The 26,928-nt window shown below is 42.7% G+C and overlaps 1 protein-coding gene across 5 annotated transcripts in view; it reads right to left on the minus strand.

The window, feature by feature from the left end:
- Positions 1-26,928, minus strand: part of AMBRA1 (autophagy and beclin 1 regulator 1) — a gene marked incomplete at its 5' end in the record, with an annotated part of 126,250 nt that overhangs the window by 34,905 nt on the left and 64,417 nt on the right. For all 5 annotated transcript variants that reach the window (XM_084264054.1, XM_084264053.1, XM_084264052.1 and 2 more), the window contains 3 exons: positions 8,618-8,772; positions 9,232-9,420; positions 18,239-18,349. In XM_084264054.1, coding sequence (XP_084120180.1) covers positions 8,618-8,772; positions 9,232-9,420; positions 18,239-18,349 — 455 coding nt within the window. The remainder of the gene's footprint in view (positions 1-8,617; positions 8,773-9,231; positions 9,421-18,238; positions 18,350-26,928) is intronic.

Consider the following 26,928-nt stretch of genomic DNA (forward strand, 5'->3'; position numbering starts at 1 on the left):
AATCCACAACACTGTATTAGGTTCACCAAAAACACATCTCCAAGCAAAGCCTACATACCATTTGAAACTACTCAAAGAACATTAAATCACGTGCAGAAGACTATAACCTGCACTTGTATTTGCCAGAGCAGCAGATGAGGCGCAGCGATGGGATGAAGGCATAAATACAGCAAACCCAACAGTGGGACAACTGCACACATTTTGCTTTTCCCCCATCCACTGTTCATATTCTGTCCCGTAATCTGACCTTAAACAAGAACTTGAAATTCCACTTTATTTTTTTTTAATTGCAAACACCTTACTTTTTTGATTGAAAAGCACCTAAATAAACTCATTACCATTTTTTTTTGCCTTACTCACCCAAATAGTGTGTTGCCACTGGAAGATCTTACCCAGTATACATATATGTTTTTAATATCAATATGTTAAATAGTTCGCCTCTAGCACCAGGGTATTGGGTAAGTTGCTACAAAGCCTCTACCACTCTACTGAAAGCGCACTACCTTTGCTTAGTGGCCAGGAAGCCACCTGCATCACTGACTCCTATAATGCTGCCAATTAGTTTAAACAAGTCTGCGGCTTTTTAAGGTCCAGAACCATAATAAGAAACAGACTTCCTAACCTGATCTCCTTAATAAATAACACTATCCCTTTCTTGCCTGGAATACATTTCTTATTCTGCCTTCTATTAATGAATTTTTGCAGAAGCTGCTGAAATTCAGGCTTACGCCTTGCTCTGCCACAAACCTCAGAGCCCTCTCCAGCAGCATCCAGGTCTGGGTTGTCCAAAACAGAGGGCTTTGAATGCAAAGTCAAACAAACACTCCTGGCTCAACACACTTATTCATAAGAACACAGATCAGTATTTTGCAAGGTGACAAGTCTCCCCTTTGTTTGGAAATGGGGTCTCCTTTCCAGATCTGTACAGAGATACAAAGAAAAAGGCATTTCCTGTGATCAGACAGGGGAATAAAATCACTTTTTTGCTCCCAGTCTCCCCTTATGGAGCAGGTTGATCTGTGCTGCTCTCAACCCTTCCCCCACAGCTGATTGCTGCCAACAACATACACGTCTTTCCATTAGATCTTCTCCGTTAAAATGGAAGAAGCAAAAAAATAATGCACTTATCTTTTTGGATTTGTCAGCCTTATCCTCAAATGGATCTTATCATCCAATGCTCAGCAAAAATAAAATTTCTTTCAACTCCATTTATCTTCCCCAGATGCAATGGGATCATATACGAAATTCTTCTTCAGTCTTTAGCAACACAACAAACCTCTTTCTGCCGTCTTCTGCACCTGTTTTCAGTGCAGAAAATCGGGGCTTTGCTTTCTGATTCACAGGGAATTAAATGAGAACTAACCCTTAATTTTCAGCAGCAACTGAAACCTTAACTGAGGATACTTGATCCAACTCCTAAAACAGGTCAGCACCAGTAGTTTCCGTTGGATGCGGGGATTGGAACTAGTTGATCTTTGGCATCCCTTCCAACCCAAAGCATTCTATGATTCTATGACTGAGAAACCTTCTGCAAAGGTAACAAACATTGTTGGCTCTTCCTGACCATACCTATTTTATAGTCTTTTTTTTTTTCCCTGATCTTTTAAATCAGAAGAATAAATATTTTATTGCTGATCTTTTAAATGAAGAGAAGTCTCATTACAGCACAGCTAACCCTTTCTTTCTTAAGGCTAGCTCTTGGCATTGTCAACTGGTACTTTATCTCACAAGCCTGCCATGCAACTACTACATGAGAAAGAGCGCAAAAGTAAGCAGTGGGAAACTTAAAAACATTAACAAGAACCAGGTCTTATGAAGAAAGACCTAGTTTACACTCAGGAAAACACACTTACAGTGAAGTGGCTCCTTAATTTCCTACCTGTCTCCCAAAGGCTGCACAACCAGGGTAATACCTCCAAAAAGCCCTTAAGGGGACTAGTCCAAGCCTGGATCTGAAACCTTGGGCTGTGTAAGCAAGAAATTGTTAAATGAAACAAAACAATTGTCCTTTCAACTGTATGTGCATGTGGTTGGAACAGATTAAACGAGAGAAACAGGAATGCCAAAGGGGGTGTTAGTGTCACAGAACAGAGATACACATATATTCAGTGCAGATGTACAAATGAACCGAGCTGCGCAAACAGGACGGTGCCCCCAGCTATTGCCATCCCTGGCAAAAATCACCAACAGCTCTGGAACAATCTAATAAAAATGTGGCCACTGCTATCACAAAAGGAGTGACAAGCTTCTTCATTTTTGCCCTTAATTCAGACTGCAAACCAAAAGCAGTACCTGTGAATTCCCCATTAAATGTCACGCTGAGACTGTAACAGCGAAATCTGCGGTATGTTAGAGATCTAATGACAAGAGCAAAGGATTCGCGCACAGCTGCCATTCCACCTCACTCTCCGTCTGCTGAGCCTCAATAGAGCGGCATACAAGATCAAGTGTCAACAATATGTTGATGACAGAGCTACATGCATCCTCATCTAGATGAAAAGAGGCTGTCATGCAGCTGCCTACACGTCTGGAAGGAATAAATACCAGAGGAAAGAGTTGGCTTAAATTTTATTCAAGAAAGATGGTAGGAAGAAGTACTGAAAAAAAAACCCAACCCAAACCTTCATGAAACTGCAAACCAGTTCTCAGCCAGTGGCCAGTTGGGTGCAAATCTGGTAATAATTCATCTTGGCTCCCTTGACCCTACCTGATTAGCGCAAGAAGACTGCACATTAATAATCTCAGACTAGGAACCATTATTTGCAAGATTTTTTTTCTATCTAGTTAAAACTACGTACCCAACTGCACCAAAGCTAACAGCAGCTACCGTGGGGCAAATGGGCTTAAGGCTAACGGACCCCATTTTAAACAAAAGGTCTTGGCTCTCAGGTTCATGGGATGTGAAGTAAAAACATCCTGAATAGATGTCATTTCCCTTTTCTTCACACCAGTTTGCTAAAACTGATGCTGCACCCATATTTAACCATCACGTGATGATTAAACATGATGGTTAAATGTGATGTTGATGAGGGGATCTTAATGAGTTTTAAGTCGTTACAGTTTCTTGTAAATTCTGTCTCAGCAGCCTTTGTGGAGACATAGGTGAGCTGACCAAGACAGCAATTTAACCACCTCTTACAACGTACCATTCCTGTGTCTATGCTCAAATGTGCCCACCCACACAAGCCTTCATGCTCCCTGCCACACCACAGTGGCCTCGCATTTTCCAGTGACAGCGAATAAGCTCTTTTTTACAGTACCCCACATAAGGAGTGCTTACCAATGTGGGTTTTGGATATGCTCTCTTTTTCTAAAGATACCTGCCAGAACCTGCTGATACACAGAGCCTATAAAATTATTTGACCTCAACTAGACTACTATGCTCTACTTTGTATTACAAGGAGGGATTTCCCATACAAGTCAGAAATGGGTTCTGTCCCTTCTTTCTAATATCAACAAGTACCCACAACTTGGACTTTTGGTCATCTAAGAAACATCTACCTGGTTCAACTTTTGCCAACAGTGAAAAATCTCTTGGGACAGTAACTGAAAGTATTATTTGCAGTTCTACTCAAGAGTTGTCAGAAGCTCCCCCTGTCAATCTGAAGATGTCAAAAGGCGTCTCAAAAGGAGACACAAAAGACCACACCAAAAAGCATGCTTTTGCAATAGTGCAACAAGAGGTTGGTACTCTCTTTCTTGCAAACTACTCTCCTTTTCAGAGGCATGTTAGTTCATGTGAGCTTCTCCACTGGAAATATTGTATTACAGTAAGCCATCTCCATCTATCGTCCAACTAAATTCTTACTTCACATTATCAATGGTTCTGACAAAACTGTAGCTTGGACCCCAGCAAAGCAAACATGCACAGCCATTTGCTTTCAGGCTTAAAGGCCCGTCACTTACAGCTGCAGGAGCGTTCACAGGTCCTCTAGTGAGCCCTGTGCAGATCACACTGCGTATGTTCCACTGACCCTTGCATGAAGCTCAGAATACAACAGCACTCAATGAAATTGTGCATCTTCTCACATATTCTGTGCATTGCCCTCATTAAGAGTTAATAGGCTGAAAATAAGCTTGGCTCTGTGCTAAAACTGTGTGTGCCTTTCTGCTCCAGGTCCCTCTTCCTGTGGTATTTGGAATTCTCCATCTGCTTACAAAGGAAGTACACGTATTCTGTTCCAGCCAGGCTACTGTCGGACCACTGCAGCGGGATGTTTCCCAACTACCAGCAGTCTTGTCAAGAGTTAATCCCAGATCTCCACAGTCTGAATTTCCTTCCAGATTCAATGCACAATGCAATATTTGAGATGGGCCTTAGTGAAGTTTCCTCTTATCTGCACAAATGGCATCATCTCCTCTTTCGCTTCATGTCAATCAAGTTTTTCTATCACTTCACTCATTTCACATTCTCATCTTAAAAGCTCCTTTCCAAGTTTTATTTTGATTTGGATTACATTTGTTATATTTTTCTGGTATTTAGAGTTAGCTTCCTGTGGGTAAAATGAAAAACACTAAACATTGCAAGGGCATTGGAATTTGTGAATGCCAGAAATAAAACTACCTTCTGGCCTCCTTTCTCACTAATACCCGCTGCTAACAGATCCAGGGGAATATGCTCTTTACTCTTCTACATTCCTAAGGAAATGCAGCACCAAACAAGTTCCTGATTTCATGTTCTTCTATGCTCTTTAACCTCCATATACTCTTGGATTCACCCAAAAATCAGAAGTCACCCCAAATCCCAGCAGCTTGAAAACAGATCCTCTTTATTTGGAGCCCAGCTCCACCTATGCTTTCAAAACAGGCTACAAAAGCGGTTCTTACTCCGTAATTCAGAGGCCTTTCTCCGAACTTCCCATCTCTGAAACTCTCCTGTTTCCAGACAACTCTCAGTACCACTGCAACCTGTACCACTCCAAGCTGGAGATCTGCTAAAGGCAGTTCCTTCCCTGCACTCTCTAGCTACAGATCATTTCCAGGTACGTTAGCTAGGTTTGAAAAAGCAACTAACCACAACACAAGCAACACAAAATGAACTTTATGCAAGCCACTCCTGTTAAAAGTCAACACAACCAGAGAACTTTTGAGGCCTCAGACTAAAAAACAAGGTTATTCTTCAGCAAAGTCAGGTTTCCAACTGAAATTTTAGCCACATCAATCTTAAGGGAGTGAATAGAAAGATCATGATCCTCTAGCTCATGATTCTACAGTATCTGATGACAATTCACTACTTTTACTATTTCTAAGCACAATTCCTGTAAGACCATGCCAGCCCTGACCCACAGATCTCTACCCAGTATCTGAAATATTAGGAGCAAGATGTACAGAGACAACACACACTTACAATAACCAAGATGCTCCTTAGCACAATCCAAAAGTGCTATAGTTCTTGGAGAGAACATTTCTCTCCAAGTCTGAAAATTACACCGGCAGCCACTGGATTTCAAGGTGTAATTAAATGTATTAGGGTTTCATGTAACTAAGCTGGATAATTTAATCTTCAAAACCCTCTATTTCAGGAACAAGATGGAGAAACCTCTCTGAAAAACAGAAACCTTCTAGTCAAGGATGTGGAGGGAGGGTCTTTCCATTTTAATTGGAAGCAGGAATAATCACTGTGTTTCACTCCTCAGCAGGTTGCTATGCTTCTGCAGTGACTTACAGGCCATGTTGCCAAGCCCTGCTCTCCTGGTTCATCGATTGCAAATCAAAAGGCATGAGGGAAGGAATCATAAGACAACTTATAAGAATTTTCATAGAATGCAATGCAGCATTTCTGTTTAATTTCTCTCTTGAGAGTTTTGTGAGTAATGTAAAATTAAAATATCCACAAAGCACTGCTTTAGAACATGACTATGACTTATTTTTAATTAAGAAGTTGAGTAACAATTGCTTTGTATTATGAGCTGTTGGCATGGAGGCAACAGGGATGCTTCTGATTCTCTCTAATGTGCATATTAAATGAGAGATTGAAGAACAGAGTTTCACCAGGTTCCCTAAACTTTTTTCTACTTCATGATGGCCAAGCTGCAAACAGGTTTATACTCAACTGAATATGAATACCACAGCCCCTATAAAGACAGCGTGCTAGGAACGTTATAAATTTTCCTACTTAAAGCTCTGGTTTTGTCTTACATGTCCTGAAAAGTATTGCAAACTTCAAGACAGAAGTAATACCTGCAGTTGCTCTACTAATTTTTACAACTAGATGAAGGAATGTTTGCAAAATTAAGAGTTTTATGTTTTCCAAGTTTGTTCCTACAGACTGCACAAAGATTACGACACACCAGAACACTGAAGCAATACTCAGCTTCACCCCACAGAAAGGCTCTTCAGCCAAATCAATTCAAACTGGTTTAGTTGTGACCCTCTCACATATGCAGAAAGCTGAAAGTCCAAAGCAGTCAGAAACGAGACATTTTAAACATGATGTGGGTAAGGGGAAAACAGCAAATTAGTTAGCAAATCCTGCTAGACTGGATAGATTTGAAAACGTGGGGGAAAGGTTTTTGGAAGCTAAAAATACATGTGCAAGAAAGATGAAAAAAGCAACCTTTAGAATACATGCAATCCATCTGGAGAGAAATAATCCAGAACTACAGCAGATGAGAAAGACAGGAGTGCAGTGATGTGGAGCAAGTCTGAAAAGCAAGAGTGGGAAAAATGGTACAAAATTTTAAATGCACCATAACAGAAAAAAAAAAAAGGAGAGAAAGAAAAAAAAAAGGGGGGGGGGAATAGGAGTTTTTTAGTGCAAGTAAAGCCCTGTAATCAAAAAAAAAGCAGAAAAAATGCCCTCTCTGGGTTTCTGGTAAGACTATGCTTATCACATTACGTACATTTAAACATATCCCAGAAAATGGGTAACAGGGAGGGGGAGGGTATTTTGGAGAGAATTCAGAAGAGAAGAAAACGAAAGATGGGAGATTGAATTACAAGAAAAGATTAAGAGAATACAAAGCATTACTTCACTAAATGGTGACTAAGACCCGGAGTACTAGCATTTGAAGAGCGTAACACACCATAGAGAAAGATATGTTTGAAATGGAGATGAAGAAATATAAATTCACATTTAGACAGAAGCCTGCTGATATAGCTGGTTCCAAAAGGAAGGGCTAGAAGCCATAGCAACTGGAGTTTAAAGCAAATGTAAAGGACAGATGAGAGGAAGAGACAATTTTAGCTAATAGGACTTCTTTATTATGATACGGTAAAAAGACTGTGGGAAGGGATACTCCCGCATCTGGCACTAAGAGCTGTGTATTTCACCAGGATTTTAAAATACCTGAAAAAAAAGAAACTTTACCAGGGCAAGCTACACTTTTAAAAGGCTCTAATAGGATACTGAACCCATGTAATTAGTGATCTTATCACATCCACGTAGCTTCCACCAACTGTACCTGCTAGCCAAACTGTGCTTTTTTTCATAAATACTTTTTAATTTCTGTTTCTTACCTTAAGAGGCTCATATCAGAAAACCAGGGCTCAAAGTGCTGACTAGTGCACCAAAGAACATCCTCATCTTTGATCTTCCCTTGCCTTATAACTTGGAGCAGATGATGACAATAAACAAAAATGGTTTCTATCAGCTGATAAAGCTGCTCGTGTAACAACGTAGCTGAGACGACCCTCTCTGATTCGCAAGCAGCCTGGAGAGCAACTACAGTGTCTGAAGGTGAATCAAGCAATTTCTCCTAGAGACAAGTCTCTGCCTGGTGCCAGGCCACTAGACAAATGGCTCATTGCAACCCTGGTACACTGGGAGAGCTCTGCCAAAAGCAGCAACAATCAGAGGGTACTTTTTAAGAAAAGAAAAAAAAATTGATTCCAGCTCCAATTTCAGCTTTAGAAATTTTCTGCCTCTTCAAGTCTGTTTGTACATTAGCAGCTGGACATGGCTTTTCCATCTTAAAACTATCGCTGAACAGCTGTTGTGCTCCGCTGATGAACAAAGCAAAACATACATGTTCTCTTAATTCTATTTGCCAGTTTGCATAAAGATGAAGGTTTTCCCTTAGGTACTAAACAAGTTAGAGTGGGTCATGGTTCAGCTTTCCCAGAAAGCATATGCATAGCACATATGTATACCAAGGAAGCTCAGAGAGAAATAGCCAACAAAAGCCTTTTTGGCAAAAACATGGTGAGCCTCACCTTCAGTCTCCAAGTCCAATATGAAGCATGGCTCCTACCCTTCCTGAAACTGCTGGTGGCTGCTCTCCTAGAGGTTAGCTGCTTTTAGGAATATTAGGAAATGATCCTGAAGCCTCAGCTAAAATACTCCCTCCTCAGCAAAGGCAAATGTAGTACCACAAGCAAGACACATATTACCCGAAGAAATACTAAAGACCTACTAAGCACTCTGAAGGATATCTAGGCTTAGGAGTGTATGTGCTTGTTTGAAACCAGAGAAAAGCCTTACAGTTCTGTCACATTTATGTTCTCCTGCCATGTTTGAACACCTCTGTAATAAATTCCTTCAGGTGCTTATTATTCAGTAGGCTTGGAACACAGCACCTCTTTGTTGTCATAACCCAGCAACTGCAAACGTTAAGGCCAAAGCGACACAACATCACTGGTGTGAAGACACACAGAAGCACAATACAGATGCACTCACCCTCATAGAGGTTTCTCCACCATGGGGCTGTTGCAGCCTGAAGACTTGAGCAACCATGTGTTCTGTGGACGGGTGCAGCAGGATACGCCGGGAAGCCAGTCCCACCATTACATATCTGCCCATTGGAGACAGGCTCACAGAAATGGCATTAGGGCCTAGGAAGCAAATAGGAGTTATTTCTCTCACAGGTTGACACCCCTCCCCATGCTTCATCCTCACAGTTTCTTCATTCCTTGCCAGCATTCCCATAATGTATGGCATACTAAATTCCTCCTCATAAGAGGTAGAGCAGAATAAGGAGACCCGTACAAGTACAAATTTTGCAAGACATTTCCTTGCTGCAAGCATTTTCCCACTAAGACAATGAAGTTCTTCAAGGAATAAAGAACTATCCCTTTGCAGTCTGCCAGTACCAGCACCTTACAGGTCGAGACTATACCACGAGCTTCCCCCTAGCAGTATTGTATTTGTGCCTGGCTGAAAGGCCAATCAATTATTTCCTGCTACTAAAGTCACTGACGTTCAGGTATCAGGATTTCTCACTGAAGGCTGAGTTCTAAGGAAACTTCTCACACCCCCACCCACCCACCCTGAATTCTTGATGGTGTGCTTACCAAATCGCTTCGTGTAAAGCATCTCGCCCAAGTTGTGGGGTGCCAGAGAATACACAGCCAGTATTCCTTCATCCGGGAAGCCTCTTTGACTGCTGGGAATGAAGGCTGCCAGCAGCTGCCCATCAGCAGAGATATCACAGCTAGCATCATTGTAAATTTTGCAGTTTTGAACAAGCACGTTCACAGAGGCTGCAAAGAAGAAAGGAAGGAATGGTGATTAAAGCACTTGGGTTCAACACAAAATGCAGTAAGGTTTAAACTTCATATTGGAGACTGGACAGTACATGTAAAAGGCACTCAAGAAATTTAGCTTCCTCCAAAAGTTTATGAAATGTTAATACCCTGATTAATGTAAAAACTGCTCCAAAACGGAGATAAGACACCGCAATGAGCCCAGGAAATGAAATCTACTCACCTCCTGAAGCATTCAGCCAAGAAACAGTGGCAATTGTGCTTTATCCAACCTCTCCTTTGCTGAGCATAACACCATCCTTTGCAAAGGACAGCACAGTTTAAACAAGTCTCAGATTGTGAGACTCTGACAAACTCCAGCAGCGGTATCATTAGAAACAGTACACCTTAATTCATTTCCCCTTCTCCTGTGGAGCCCCTAGTTCCAGCTCCCCTTATCTCCAATAAACAGGAGATGAGAGAAGAATTCCTCCCTGCAGATACAGACATTTGTTTCTGACAGCTGATTTTTACACCAACCCTGGACAAAACAAGTGAGAAAGGGCAGAGGCTTCTCCAGCCAGCCCTCCATTTAATTACACCGGTGTCTGACACACTCATGCAATCAGTGAGGGAACTGTTCAGCAGGCAGTGTAGTAGTGAGCAGCAATTCAGAAAACGTTATGTTTTATTTTAATCTCTGCTGGCGAGTTGCTGGGTGACCTCGTACAATTCTTTTCCCCTCCATGCCTCACATATGCAGACTACGAGCTCTTTGGGCTGCTGAATCTCACTACACACTGGTGCTATTCCTAGTACAATGAGGTTCCAAAGCCTTTTAGCATCGTTGTCACCAACAGTTCAATGGTGGCTTGATAAGATAAGGCTGAAGCTAGGCTAGGATAAGGGAATGAACATGAGTGTGGTCCAGTTTTCACACTAAAACCACTGCAATTATTCCAGGAGGTTTGCAGCTTAAACCACACACATTATTTTGGGGACAGAGAAGCTTCAGATTCTGGTACTTTCAAAATCAAGGAGATAGAAATATAAAAAAGTATAAATAAAGCTCACATTTGCAATACAGAATCTTTGCATGCTAGAAGACTGGATACCCCATCTGACATACTTGAAGCTATAGCATCATGTGGAGAACAATGTCACGTTTTACAGTCCAAAAATTATCTTCTACACTGTCAGACCATGGCCAGCCTAGAAGTAGCTTTGATTTGTTCAGCTAAAATTGAGATGAGTTTATGAAGACACTTTGTGGGCCAGATTCCTTATTAGTTTAACAAAATAACAGTGTCAAGAATACTTTGTGCATACTTCTGGAAGTCTGAACTTCCAAACGAAATTCAGGCTGTAACTCAATGCTTTAACAAACTGGCACGCTGCTGCCAGAAGAAACAATCCCTGCCCTTCGTTTTCAACACTTCTGTGGAAAGCAAGCTACATCAGGGAACTGATAGGGCTGAGGAACTACTGACTGTTGTCTAGGTCACTCCTGAGCCAGAAGAGTTTCCCAACTTGGTGCATCACATGGCCATGGGGACGCTCGCAGCAGCAGAAAAAGAAGCCATGACAGGGAAGCAGACAGGACCTCTCCTTCCAGTGCTGCTGATTTAAAGCACTCACTAAACCTCATCTTTAATTCTTCTGGTGTCAAAGACGCTTTTCCTGGGAACTGCTTTCCTACATGCTCGAGTATCAACTTCTACTGTTCCATTTAAGAAACTCAGATGAAAAAGAAAATGAGGATAAAAAGTGGACTATGTAATTACATTCTGTACCAAACCACCTACACCTGTACTCTAAATTTATTCAACCATTTTTTTTCCAGTCTCGAAGCCACTAAAAACAGTAATTTTCAGCCTAGTATAAACAGAAAGGTGCTGAACAGAGAAAGGTAAATAATGGCAGTCACTGTCAGCACTGTAATAACAGAATCTAAAATACACATGGCCCTTCAGAGAACAGACGGTCCAAAATATGCCAAAATTCCTGAGTGCTTATTCTGAAGCTAGGTGAACAGAAGACAAGAGAATAAAGATTAAAGACTATTCTATCTCATTTTGAAAGAGGTAGAATTAAAATCTCCCTCCCTTTTTTTTTTTAATCTAGGCTTTACTCAAGTGCTCACCATGCCATCACAAGATAAGATGGGCATCAACAGCAGAACTGCACTATATGCTGTGAACTAGCTAAAGGATACATGATACCAAGTTGCACTAATCTCCATCAAATTGGGAGGAATCCTGCTGCATTCTTCAATGATTCATTTCAAAACCAGTCCTTTTTATTCCCTTTATCAATGGGCTAGCCACAGAGCTGAGCTGGTTGATGAATTAGTTGATAAAGTTGGGTAATTTCATTAACAGAGGATGATCAGATCACACAGTGAACTGGAGAACTTAAGGAGACGTTAACAGGAGTAACTGAAAGAACTCTCAATTGTGTTTACACTGATAAATTGCTGCTTTACCTAGGAGCTTCTCAGTTGGAAACAAGTGAGGGTCCACTTTGGTGATCATAGCAGAGGCAGAGCCATCTGCGTGGCATAACAGTGAGAGGGGGAAATCCTAAACTGCACCAGAGCACACACAATAGAAATACCAGCGCTGACTCGTAACCTTGTGCTGAGACCACCTGCAGGATACCCGGCACTGTTTTTGTCAAGAAAAGATCCTAGAAATACTAAACCTTAAATGGCAAGAAGTCCAGCAAAGAGCTAGGAAGGTGACTGGGAAAACAAAATGTGTTTCTTGTGTAAAAAAAAAAAAAATTGCAAGGAAATAGGATTGTATTTACAAAAAAACACCAGAAAGCAAGCGCCAGAAAAACATCAGTTCTCTTCACAAATGATGCTGACAGGCGAGTAAGTAGGTAAAAGCAGTTATTAAGTTTGGAAACTAGATTTCTACCAGAACAGCAAGATTCTAGAATAGTCTTTCTACAGAAGTGAAAGGAGCAAAGAATTTGACCAGTTTTAGGACAGAATAAGAAGAACTATGGGATAGGCTTGCCTTAAGACAGTAGGCAGCTAAACTCGGTGGCTAAAGGAGTCTTTTCTCACTTATTTCTTTGTAGTTGTGCTCTCATCAGCAGTGAGCTAAAAACTGGGATGGGGGAGAAGAAAGAAGGGGGGGAAAAAAGGGAGGAAGGGGAAAATGGGAGCTAATTGAACAGAAGGAATATTGGGTCTCTCCCAGCCAAACCCAAGTTAACTACTTAAAATGAGAGCCCAGCAAGGCAACCAGCGACAGAGCAAAACTACACATTATAGAGCGCGCATTACACAGCCAGAGGTACAACCATGAAACATGCCCTCAACCCCTTGCAAAAAACTCTGATTATCAGGAGAGAAATACAGTTCAGTCCCCTTCTCTGGGGTCTAAGAACTGTTCTCTCTTGTTCCTATTCTGTTGGATATTTAAGGTTTTGTCCTGCATCTCTGCTCAGGATGTAGTTTCCATGAGGAAGCAATGGTTTCTCTGCAATGTTAATTACTGTCATTCAACACTCAATATTGGTAGTAGGGAGGTTGTACATCTGCTTCATTGGACCTCATGACCATGGGTGTCATTTAGCCCAGGGACCCTTTTGCACTGATGAACTCCTGCTGCTTTCCAAAGAGGCACAAGAAGTTTTAGGGGAGACAGATACTAATTACTCTGAGCACCGGCAATGTTTCTTTCTTGTTCCTATGGCTACTGAAAATCGCTGTCTACAGGATCTGTATCTCTTATCAGCTTGTAAAGTTGGGACTTCTTAAAATCTAATGAAATCTTGGACATTCACAGGAAGAAAGAATTCCTCATCTTTATTTCTACAAGGCAAAAAACTGCTTGTATTTCTTCTGTACCATTTACAGATTCCGTGACCTTGTTCATGTGTACATGTCTTGTACACATTCTGTACATACCTCCTCACAGTTCCATGGCTATTTTTCTCCCTTTCCAGGTCTGTAATTCTCTTTCTTATCTAGTATTTATTATATGTCCTTTTAAAACCACGCTGGGTGGTGGATCTGCAGTCACCAAGAGTCTCTCACGTAGGGCACACTCATTTCCTATCTGCAGGGGTTTTCCTTTTTCCCCACCTGCCCCTCCTTCAGCACAGCATAGAGTTTTTGGTGAGCAGTCCACAAAGATGGCCAACACGACCACACGTCTTGTTCTTTCAAAAAGTTTGTTGTATATGGTGAATGCCTTTTAGCAAAACAGATTGTGAGCTCCCCTGCCAGAAGTTAACTATCTTTTCCCCTTGATGTATGCCTGGAACATAAAGCATCACAGATGCACGCTGTGCTAAACAAGAAAGCACCCTTTCAATATCTGATTCACGCTGGCATTATGGCTCTTTGCTCTTCCCTTACTTACAAAGGATGAGGGACTCAGATAGCACTTGCACCTAGAACCAAGGGAGTCTACTGTGTCAGCAGAAAAAGTCTAAATGTGATAAGTGGAGATCTCAGCAAGGTTTCATTTTAATGAACAGCATCTAAGCGATTCCAAAGACGTGGGAAGGACAAAGATACCCATGCATTTGACAAAGCCACAGGCTATTTGATTCCTTTCAGCCTGAGGACTGATCTATGAAAATGAAGCAAATACAGAAAATTTTAGGGGGGAAAATTGCTATTTTTGGGAAAACCATTTACAACAAGTCTGCCCTTTCATCTCTTGTTTTCCTTTGTTGCTAATGCAGCTGCCTAGCTGACAGAACAGATCAAAAGAAACATCAGAGAACAAATTAATCAAGCTGTTGTGCCAACTTGGAGTGCTTACACCTACATCGTAATTATGCTTGAAGCTGGGGAAGGCCTGGAACGCCAGCAGCAACAGTGCTGTTTGCCAAAGGGTAATAGTGCTGAGCACACCATCCACTCCTAACCACCCTTAAAGATGACACTTTCTGAACAGCTACTCTTACTTATATGTTGTTTAGCATGGATTTGGGGGTGGGTTTTTTTCCTTTTTTTCTTTTAAGTTCTTCTGCATCCTAAGTATTGCTCAATTCACCTTCCTCAAGTCTCAAGCCAGTGTTAGAAGAGGACAAATTCCTGATGCCTGATTAAACATGGAAGAACTAGAACAGTCCAGCCACAACGGCTAGAAAATTAAATAAGACTAGCATGGGGGGTTGGAGCTCTATGATCCTTGGGGTCCCTTCCAACCCATGCCATTCTAGGATTCTATAAGAGAAATTCTATTCCAAAGATATAAACAAGAGATAAACCTTCACATATTTCACCTGTGGAACAGCTCTATTTTACCGTGTTCATTGATTCCATACTTACCTGCTAGCTGCAGGAAATTTTAAGGCTATGCAACACTTGACTAGTAGAGTATTAAATAAGTGCCAGAGATAGCACTGTCTATGTTACCAAACAAATTCCCCACCCCAATGCCGATATGACAGACAATTACATTTTAAGACCAGGTCACGTTCATTTCAGCATTATTAAAAGCAAAAGTGGCAAAAGGAGAGAGGAAATCTGAAGCAATCTTTTCCTATTTTGCAATTAATAGAGAAAGACAGGGTAGAGCCTAAAATCCCACAAGCCCTGGCAAACCCACTTCCCCAAGACCGCTGGAGTCCTCTTTCCTGCGCTTGCAGGACTGAGCGTTAGTGGGGTCGCTGCTGCGGAGCTGATCCCCGAGCCCAGGGCTCTGAAGGATGCTGGGGTTCAGCCACTGAGATCGCAGCACTGCTCTCACTTGCTCAGATGCGTCCGTGGAAAACATCCTACTTCCAAACTATCTTTTCTTTGTTTAATCGTAACAGGAAGAAGAGCTTCTTGGAGATGGAGACTGGCCACAGAGTCATTTCTTTGACGGAGAGCGGAGCTGGCAGGCAGTCCCAAACTTCAGCTGCGTCGCTTCATTCTGCCTGAACTCCCGAACCACTTGTGGCTCGCTCAGCCCCAGGAAGCGCAACAGCCCCCTCCGTGTAAGCCGACTGTCTCACAGCGTCACCTCCGATTTATAGGAAATGATTGGAAGAAAATAAACCAGCTACTGAGGTCACAGGCTTTACTGGGAAATAACATATTTACACAACCATGAAGAGTCAGAAAAACCTCCTCCAACCCTTGACTCCACTGTTCACATTTAGCTTTACATGAGCTCTACAAATTTCTGCGCCGCAGCAAACTAGCAGCTTGCCTTGATCTGTGCCTAGGCAAGCTTGGCAGATACTGGGTTTAGGATGAGCACAGCAGCTACATCTTCATACCTCCCTACTAGACCTTGGCAGAGGGAGAGGCGGTTAACAATCTAGAAATGCCAGAGTGGGCTCAGCACGTAAGGTGGAACAACCAGAGAGATAGACAAGCCAAGTACTATGTGGCATCAAGCAGTGAGTGAGCAGGGAGGAGAATGGACTTAAAGCTGGAACCCTGCCTGCAAGAAGGGCAAGATGAGAACAGAAACCATAGCTTTCAATTAGTCAGAAACTGGGCTATTTTAGAATGGAAGTGTCCTGGTAGGGGAGAGAGAGAAGATTGAAATATTGATGTCCTGAGGAGCAGATGGTTCTTATTTTCTACGGGATTCCATAAATTACAAACAAACATCTTCTGCCTTTTTTTTTTTTTTAATCAGCATCCTTCTCCTCAACAGCCAGATGAGGCCAAAAAAAAAGCTATTAGCAGCTGTAGCACTCTTCAAATACTTTACAAGCTTGCAGAGAAGTCCCAAAAAATTTAAGACAGCAAGATGCTTCCCCCTCTGACTTAATCTTTATTCTTCTGTTCCAGAAACTGGATAGACCATGGAAAGTATTGCCACCGCGTGGCAAAGCTCTGCCTTGAGCACTGATCCTCAGCCTACAACCTTTCACTAGTACTACCAAGTTGGGCACTTAATGAGACATGTCAATGCACAAGTTTACCACAGTATTCTACTTTGAAGATGACACTGCATGCTCCTTCCCAAGAGACAGACTGGTTCTCAAGGACAAAATATAAAGCATCTTCCCCCTTTACCCTTATTATTTCCCACCAGGCTATAAATACCACACCACAATGTTCTATACAATGCGAGGAAGGAGATGACAGAGGAGATGTAGTGATAGGGCAAGGGAGAATGGCTTAAAGCTGGAAGATGGCTTAGGCTAGATGTTAGGAAGAAATTCTTTAATGTGAGGGGGTGAGGCCCTGGCTCAGGCTGTCCAGAGAGGGTGTGGAAGCCCCATCCCTGGATGTGTTTAAGGCCACATTGAATGGGGCTTTGGGCAACCTGGTCGGGTGAAGGTGTCCCTGCCCATGGCAGGGGAGTGGGAAATAGGTGATCTTTGAGGTGCCTTCTAACCCAAGGCACTCTATGATTCTAGGAGACAAACACCAGATACTTTATCTGTAGGAACAACACAATAAGAAAACTTTTTGTAATGGGATGGGGTACCGGTGGCTTTTCCCTAGCTCCTCCCAAGGACTAAGAGGTAAATGGCCCCACACAGGTTGCCCTAAGAAACTATGAGTGCTCCATTGTTGGCAGTGTTCAAGATCAGATTGGATGGAGCTTTGAGCAATGGGATCTATTAAAAAACATCCCTGCCCACAGCATGGGGGGGTAGACAAGGACTAGATCTTAAAAGCTTCATTCTAACCCAAACCATTCTGTGACTCCATGACTTCAGTTCCACACAGCTCTGCTGCTACAGTGGCACTGTATGTGCTCCCTCTGTGGGTTCTTTAAGCAACAGGGCAGTACCCCCGCACCCCCACCAAGGCCTCTGTTGTCAGATATGTAATTTCCAAAATTGGAGGACCGGCCTGGGACTGGAAGAAACTTTAATTTATTTCAATGGCTCCCTATGAAAGCAGAAGTCTCTCTGAAAAAGATCTCTGTTCTACTTTAAAAAGTCAGTCCCTTAAAGCAGAGCTCAATTTTACTGAGAAGTCAGGCAATGAATTTCACATGTGCAGAGAGAGGGCCTGAGCTAAAAATTGTTGTATAAAGAAACATTCATGAATATCTACCTCCTATCTTCATCCCATGCCACAACTATTTCTGCAGCTGTGCAGCAGGCTATATCAGGATCCCATTTGGGGTTAAAAATAGCCTTTCTAGTCAAGTTAGTTTTAGCCACAAAAAAGTCCTTCCTTGATCAACTGACACAAGCATCAGATATGCTCGGTCCTGCATAGGAAAGCCTCTTCCAGTGTGAGAGCTGGCTCAGGCCATAGAACACCTGTAAAAACACCGTCCAATTTTCCCAAAGGGAAGGAGAAAATACATACACAGAAATCAGCAATATTGCTGACACTCTTGACCCAGAAGCAGCTTTCACCTGAGATAAAAAGCAGAATCACTGCTTCTGCAAATAGCTGGAAGCTACAACCACTCCCCCTGGCTTGCCACACCGTGTTAAGAACAAACCATGACCTCGATTCCCAAAGAGTACTGCAGAACTTTAACCCACACTAATGTCAGTTACTTGGAGAATTCAGACCCAGATCGTTAGCAGGTTCTAATTTAAAGGTATAGAGACAATATCCCTCTACAAACTTGTCGGGAAAAGAATGAGAAGAACTCTCTATCCAATCTCCTAAGAGGATTGTATACTCCTGTGAGAATGCTCATAGAGAAAGCCCCATTTTTGCACAGATTTGCCGATAGCAGGAATACACAAGCTAGACAGAGCCAGAACAGCTCTGCACGCTTCCACTCAACTTTCTCAAAAGGGAAACGCATTTTACAGTTCCCAATGCAGCAAGACAATCAAGTAATCCAAGGCCTGCAACATGTGGCTACTTTTGGAAGGGCCTAAAGCTTATGGTACCCCTGGCTGGCATAGATTTAAAACACTGGTGTCTTTTACAGCTTACCATTGCTAATTTCAGGCAGATCAAATTTTGTGAAGTCCCACCACTGCAGTCGGTAGGTGGTGTTGGCAATGTTACTGGCCACAGCTGACTGTCCATCTCCAATCACAGCACCTACAAAAAAGGGGGAAATAATTAGCAATTTAACCTCCAGATTATCTAGAAAAGAGCTTGTGAGACAATACCAAGAAAACTTTTCAAAATCCAATACACAAGGCTCCAGATTCTTAAAGACACCTTATTTACAGAAATGCCGACGCCTCCTAAACAGGCCACGAGGCACAGGAAATTAATAGGAAAGCACCTCCCTGCAACACATTTCTGAAAGAAAGTTGATAAGAGATAAGACTTGCCCAGCCTCATAAGACATAAATCCTCATCAGTTCATTTGGTACTAATGCATTCTACATACGGGTATTAGCGAAGCTGTGTTTTTGCAGGCCTAAAATCTTCTAGTGCTGGCAGAGCAGAATGCACACGAAGGAAAAGCTTTGTCCTGGCAAATCACACACATCTGTGGACATAACCCCTCCTATTGCTGTAAATTCCACTGAGAAGATACAGGTTGCCTACACTATTTGGCACACAGGAAGGGGTGTATTAGCAAGGACCACCTACGCACTGACCCTATGCTGCTCTGGGTGGCCCAACCTACAGCAGGCAGGGGCTGCCCTGACTGGGCAAATGAGATGACCCTTGTTAACCACCCAAGCATCTGGGCAAGAGCCCAAAACAGAAGGCTAAGCAGAATACTTCAGAAACTATCACAAACAGAATTTTCCAGGCAGAAAGGAACTACCACTGGTAACTCAAGTCAGCATATATTTGTGAAAGCTCTGAGGCATTAAATGCAATCCCAAGAGACACAAGGAGAGAGAAGAAACAGTTCTCCCATAACAGTACTAGAGTAAAAAAATCTCATGCTGTTTGCAGTCTCCAAGGCCTTCATATACATGCAGCCCTTGAACTGCACACACACACTGGCACCCAGAGAAAAATCGAGGTAATAGAATTTGATAAGGGAGAGCAAAACAAGATCAGCCCCAAGCACAAATGAGGAAAAGCACAGCCTCCAGAGTCTACACAGTCTGTATTTCAGCATCTCCACACTATCTCTGGTGGGAAGCACAGAGAAGAGTCAGGGGCTTTGCTCTCCCAAAAGGGCTGGCTCAAGACTGCTGCTACAGCAGCAATAGTAGAAGGTACATCACTTTGACAACTCCATATCCAGTGCACTGCAGGCCAGCTGCCTGTGCAGAGGGCTAAAAGCTCGGTAACTGCTAGTCAACCAAGGTGGTGTGGAGGAAAACAAGGGGACTACAGTGGCTGGATTCTTATTTTCTTAGGAAATAAAAGCAGAACACTCAAGCTTGTAAAAAAAAAAATTAAAATGTGGCCTGAGCACAGACACATACGCAGAATAACAGAGTTTTTGTTTTGTTTTCTCTGCAAATTAAAGAACAAGGGCGAACAAGGGCAGGGCAAGGTGAGGAATCAACTTCTATACTGGTGATGATGAAGACAGACACTGAGAAATCTGCTGCTAGCCCTCTTTTTCATTGATAAGCTGTCTTGAGTCCTGATTTTTGGTTCTGGAGAAAGCCCAGAAATACGCCAAGAGCAAGACTTCTGAGCAGACAGCTCTACACCACGCAGTCAGCTGTGCCAGGCCTCCAGCCATCCACAAACCTCCACCCTGTGTCTCCTCAGTCACCATATCTGCCTCTGTCAGGCACATACATATCACTGGGAGAGCAGAGTTAGGAACATTTCCATTGTTCTTGCACATGCCCAAGGCCTTGTTCTCCATATCCCCCAAAACAAAGGGCTCCTCTGAACAAAAGCTACTCACTGGAGAAAGCAGATTTGATGCATTAATGAAATTACATTTTGCAGCCAGAAGTGGAAGAAGGACAATTCAATTTTACGTCGCTTCATCTTTAGCAGTCTTCTTGCAAGCCCAAGCTTGGTACCCAGGGCAGCTCTTCCTCTGCCCTGCCTCCAGCTGCCAGGTGGAGAACAGAAAACTAGTTTCTGTATGAATTTCAAGTAGTGGGTCTTGCTGCAGGGAAAAAGTAGCTTAGCCCAACTAGGTAGCAACTGCCTTATAGGGCTGAGTCAGACAAGGAGAAAGAACACTCTTGTGTAACCAACAGAAGTGCTACTCAGGGCACGTAACTCCAGAATATTGATTTTATTACAGATGAACATTAAAAAGTCATCACCTGTTTTGCAATGAGAACAACCCTTGTAGGCACAGCAAGCAATATATAAACTGACAAACAGTGTATCCTAGGAGAGCAATCGTGTACTCCCCCTGCATCACAGAAGCCTAGCAGCATTGCTAACTGCTCCACAAACACCAAGTTCATCTGGCTTATGCAACTCTTGCACCTACTGCTACAAGTACCATTAAAAAAGCTGGTGGCAAACAGTTGTGAATTTTTTTCTGGAAAGATTCTGCTCTTCTCATCCCTTTCCCCAGAACCTTCAGTTGAGTTGCGGTGTTCATTTAAAGCACACATCCCCTTCACCTCCTAAGGCACTCACATCCTATGCAGAAAAACCAACAAAGAAAAAAAGCAGTACCTCTTCATCTACAGGACAGCCCTGAACACATTTCAGAGCCAGCAACAGCTACCAACTAAGGCTAGTGCTTCAGATAACAGGTACCTTTACCAAGTACCAAAAATATTAGGACACGGGGAACAAGGTTGATAGAGCACAACATGCCTCTTCAGAAGGATTTGTTTGGTCCAGTTCTCAAAGGCTCCAAAACAGAGTGCCTAATGCTAATGACATCCATGATCTACATGTTTTTATTAAGTAATTACCTCTACTTATACTAATTATGTAATTGAGAAGCATAATTATTAAATTATATCTAGCTACACATAACAAAGTGGAATAACATTTGTATCACAAGTCCTGCCAGAAGCCTCCCACATGCGCTGTCCCATAATGAAGACTATTAAAAGCACGCAAACATTTCAGACATTCAATTTAGGGAGGGTTATACACGCCCCCACCCCGCCCCAGTACACACCTATGCTAACTCAACCTTTGTAGTTTGCTTTTTCCATTGGTTGACTGGGAAGATTTGAGACCACAGGTGGAAAAACTTAAGTAAGTTGAAATCCTCACTATGGGACTCTTGTTCACAGTGTGGCGTGAGAACTCAGTGTCAGCTGGGCTTTGTCAAGTCAGGGTTTCAGCCTGGGCAAAAGCAGAAGGTGCTGTTGAGTTCTAGTCTAACCTGGAAGCAAACTACACACTTCAGCATCATCAGCTTCTGTGGGCAGCAGCACAGCAGCTCTTTCTAGCAGTCATTCTCACCAAGCCCTTGACAGTCTGTCCTGATTCCTGGGTCTTCCACTGTTTGACAGGATCACAAGTGACTGCAGTGGGTACTGAGGGTCTCAGGCTTGTCATCCCCATGAACAGAAGGACCTTTTGCTGCAGAGATGATGTAGATTTCAAAGTGCTGAAATCTAAAGCAAGGGCCAATTGAAATGCAGCGAACGTAGGTTTGATTGGCAGCTTTCCTGCGTCTGTCTATCACTGCGTAATAAACACTGGGTGATGGCAGAAATGAAGATAAATGCTTTCAGCAACCCTCCCTTCTCCCCCCCTCCCCGCCCCGCCCTGATCTCCATCCACCCCCACTCAGCACATGACAAGAGAGTTTAAAGAGTGGGGTAAAAAAAGTCTTAACAAAGACTTAAAAAAAATTAAAAATCCTCAAATCTTTTCTTATAGGCCACCTACACGTGACAGATATTTATCCGTCAGTCACAAATCCCTCAGAGGGTCCAACTCATCTAAGGCATGTGGAGAAATGAACCTTTGCCAGTCAGCTATTGCTCATTTATGAATCAAGCCATGAAAGCCAATGTCTGAGCTTAAACTCAAGGGAAAAAAAGCAGTGCAAAATCCACGGCACTCCAGCACTCCTTCAGTGAAGAGCTGGATACTCCCAGACTACTACTACCAGACTCTGAGGATGAACTGATATTCTAGAGCTACGCAGGCTTTGGGGTCCAAGTTTCAAGAACACAGAACGTCAGTATATTATGGGAATTTCTCTCTCATATTTAATAGAAACCTGAGCTTTTTTTTTTTTCCCTAGACTAGAACCTTCAACTCAAGTTTTTAGTCCCTGGCAGGTCCCCTCATAGTAAGAGAATAATTTATTAAGACGCTTACAGATAAGCGTGAGAAAGCAGGAAACATCTCTGAGCTAATTTGTGACTCAATTTGAGACAGAGATTAGGCCCTGGTATAAAATTCCCCTTAGATTAGTACTCACATCTTTAAGCATGAGTACCTCTGAAAAGTAATTACCTCTTTATGAGCCTGTTTGTAACTGTAGCTAATGATACTGAGGTTATCCTACGCTTGCAGAAAGGTTCTATCACAGCTGATGAGTTTTACATTTACTAGTTCTAGATATACTATAATCCAGGCTCCAGGAAGCCCAAAAGAATAGGTAAATCTACTTGACAAACCAAGGATAACGCTCTCTGCTCCAAGACTACACCAGATTCTCTCAGCCAGTCTTAAAGTAATTTGAATTGAGCGGAAATGTGATTACTGTCTCTGAAGCCTAGCAGAGATGTTGCAGGTTCTTGCACATAGCTGACCCTAAAGTATTTTATTGGGCAGCCTGGTTTTGGGGACTACCTTTGATCACACTAAACATTTTAAATCCTGAATAAGAAGTTGACAGGTCCCAGCAAATCTCCATTCCAGGCTACCACGAAGACACTGCCTTTGAAGTGGCCAAGCTAACTATCCAAAAGTGGGCTAATGCTGTAGAAACAGTATGCATAGCAACCTGGGACTTTCAAGGATTTGTTTTGCTTGGTTGTCAATGTATCAGCGAGCTGGAAATAGGAAGTGGGCAAACCTGTTTTCATGAATGGATGCACAAAACGTTAGTAAGGGTAGTTTGGCACATGCTAAGTACTGAAAGGATCTTAGATTCAGTGTTAGCTGAGAAAGCCTCAAAGAGGTCTATGCTCTCGGAAGGCTGGACCCTTCAAAAGGCTCTTATTTTTCCTTTATCCCAGATGTACAACATCAGAAGAAAGGCAATTTCCCATTCATGCTCATTCCTATTGCAAAATTTCCTTTTAAAAGGGGCAAAGCTTAGCAAGCCAGTTCCACAGTCTTATCAGCTATGGGAATTTGAGTCAGCCTCAGCTGCAGGTAGCGAAGATGATGGTCCTAATAGGAGTTCCAGTAAAGTGCCCAAGGGCTTCACTCACACTGTGAGCAATGCAAGCATCATACTAGAAAGGGATTTTTCCAGCTGCAAGTTTCAGACTTCAAAAGGAAATCAGTTTATTTGCAAAGAATACAAACAATAAATGATCAAATGTCCTACCCAAAGCCTCCAGTCATGATGGCTCCTTGACATCTTACCTTCCTTTGCCCAATCACAAAACAATTAATAAAGAAATGCACAGGGGATGCCTTTGTCTTTGATGGTATGGCCCATTTTTCCCTCGGGGAAACTAGATGAGGTTAAGGTCCCTTTCAAGTGCATTCCCCTCCTATCTGAATTGTCTACACTTCATCAAGCAAGCTGGCAATTTTTTTCCTTAAAAGAAGAGTCACTTCTCTGTTGTCATTCACCCCACAGAGATGCCCCCGGTTCATGTCACCCTGTTACACCTGGAAGCTGGAAAAAGATATGAAACTGCATGGTGAATTTCCAAAGTCAACAAGAACTGCACCAACACTATTCACATTGAACCTCTCAGACAAGAAAAACCCTGTACCCTCCTTGGTGACAAATAAGGTTATCTTATCATAGCCTTTGTACCTACAGATTGAAGCAAGCAAATGGCACTGTTTAGGAAGTCCTCATCCTGCTCAGGGTGACTGATATGGAGCAAGCAGTTCCATTTTCTTGCTGTAGCTACCTCAACCCTTTCAGCTACTATTAGTGACAGATCATAGGCTAAGTTTCCAACTTGCCAAGAACTTCCTGCAACCATCTAGTATCATATATGCAGTTGAACAGGAAAAAAAAAAATCAACCAAACTGGATGGAAATCCTTCTGCCTCCTAAATCACTACCACTCCACCTCACGTACAGCCTTATCTGACAGGATTTAAAACAATTTTTGCACACTATTCTTTATCTGTAAAATCCATAACCTCCCATGCCATTAAAAAAAAGGTAAAGAGAAATACTATTGGAACTGTGGGCATACCAGTGTCTTACTCATGCCTCACCTCAGTGATGAGTGGAGAGCAACATATAACTGCTCAACAACTGCTGGAAAGGAAAAGGAATGAATGAGACAAGTGAGAGCCTGACTCTGGCATTGAATACAAAGCAATAGTTCTGGTAATTATTTAAGCTTATGCTTCAGAGGATACTTTGCTTGCACAGTTTAAAGGTTCATTCTTGTAGGGTACTACTTACAACTCACCAGAGAACGGAAGCCTCAAAGCCTGCTTGCAAAAGCAGAGCTGCGAGTCTTAGTGGTGCTCCTACATTTGCACAGCTCAAATGAAGCCAGTAAGCACGACTCTCCTCTTTATAAGGAAACCTTTAGTAACAAGGACTGTTTAGGCTCAGCTGTTTGTTTTCTCATTTGTAATGTAGGATGCTTTTAGCTGCAGTGGCTGGGAAGTTCTGTGGGAAGGTTCCACTACATTGCTTGCTTTACACCATGTAGCAGCATGCGTGCACACACTTTAAACAGCAAAACCCCACTTGTTTAGGGACCACTGTGAGGGGCTCAGAATTCTCATCCTGAATGCAGTACTGGACTGGTAAAGAGATGCAGGTGCTCCATGAAACATGCAGGTGGAAGTAAACGTTGCAGGCTAGACAGTCAAGAAAAATCCTCCTGCAAATAGAGATGCTGTATCGTTAAAAGAGGTTGACAGGAAAAGGTTATGGAAACAGAAAGAAACATCTGTTACCGTTGGCTGAAACAGCTCACAAGTTGAGGAGTGGGTGGGCAAACAAGCTTTCCCTTTTCTCATTTGGGCCCCTTGCTGGGAAAGGGAGTCAAGGCTGGAGTCTTCAGCTAACTGCTGGAGCTGTTAAAGGACGTCGTTGCTTGTTTTGAGACTATTTCTTTATTTCCATGTGACAGCAGCATGTGTTAAAAGCATGCCTCATACTACCATATGATTCAAGCAGTAAAACATGTTTTCTACAGTACAGCCTTTTAGGGAAAATAGTCAAGCACTAAAAATACATTTTGATCTGCATTTTATTTAACTAATGTTTTCTTTTGACATTTTCTGCGTATTTTCAGCCTTTTAGATGGGTTTGTATGAAGAAGCCCTAACAAAACAACCTCAGTGAGTAAAGGGTTGGAGAAAGGGGTTTATGCTTTCTTCCCAATCTGCTACTCCTTACACCATAAAATCGTCTGATACTTACAGAATCAGCTGTAAGAGCTATCAGCTACTGCTTTGGTATAGGAATCAGAAACCTATTTATGGGAAAATACTGGGCACATAAAGACAACTCTACCTCATCAGCGTGAGGAAAAAACAACAAATCTGAGTCCCAGTCATTTCCTCATCTAGAGGTCTGTATCAATCTACTACATAATCAGTAAGACAATACATTTCAAATCAGCTCCCAGGCAACTGGCACTGCAAAAGAGAAGTGTTTTTCAGAATTAAATGAGGGGGCACCAATCGAGGCCAGGGCACCCTGCTAGATGAAAAGGTAGAGGAGAGATGAACTTCGCAGTCTTTAAAGAAACATGCATTCTCCTCCTTCCCCTCAGTTTGAACCCACACACGAGGGCACACTCACAGCCTTCCTCCCTTCTAAGCCTCCAGTAACAATAGGTGACTCTCCAAATCGAAACACGTATCTCCTGCCAGCGTTTAAGTTTCACAGAATCCCAGTGAAGGTGAACTAGGAAGGCCTCAATAGCTGATGTATGCTGTACGCGGCTCCAGCTCCTCCCTCTGCCAACTCTGCCCCTTGCAATGCCTCCACTCTCTCCCATCACTAAGTCCCTTGCATCATTACCAAGCCCTTCATTAAATGCTGTTGGAAGTCTGCTTTTTAACCTTCACATCTGTGTTTATTCTCTGCGCAAAACCAGAACGAAATCTGTGCCTGGCAGGCATTTCCTTTAGTAAAACACCTTCTTCTTCCCCTTTCTGACTTTTCAGAGCATGAAATGTGCCTGCTAATCCTAATTGCCTCAGATGGAGAGTCTTGCAGAGGCTAGACAAAGGGGGCACTGCCTTCCACCAAGGAGCTGTGAACAGCACCAGACGCTAAGCTCTTGAGTCTCCAGAGCTCCCATCTCGCTTTGCTGCATTTCTGAAGAGCACAAGGACAAACTTTTCCAGGAACAGGGACTTGCCTTTCCAGTCTCCCCCTCTCCTGCTTAAATGGTCCTCCCATCACAAGAACCCACCTAAGATTACTGCACAACTTGACTCAGGCTGGACAGAGTCCTCAAATACTGCTGCTGTATGTCGAAGCAGAAAAAGTTAAACATTTGACTTTCAAGGGTCATTTGCCTGCCTGCATCCCAGCACCACCTCTTACCAAAGAAAAAGCTTGCTAAGTCCCACTGGCATGTCCAGGGCAGGCCTTTCCATTAACAGTGCCCTGGCCAATAACAGAGGCATGAAGAGACTGGATGATTACAGTATTAAGACACTTATGTCTCCAACAATCACTAAAGAAG

The sequence above is a fragment of the Gallinula chloropus genome (assembly GCF_964237585.1).
Source record: "Gallinula chloropus genome assembly, chromosome: 4".
Lineage (NCBI taxonomy): Eukaryota > Metazoa > Chordata > Aves > Gruiformes > Rallidae > Gallinula > Gallinula chloropus.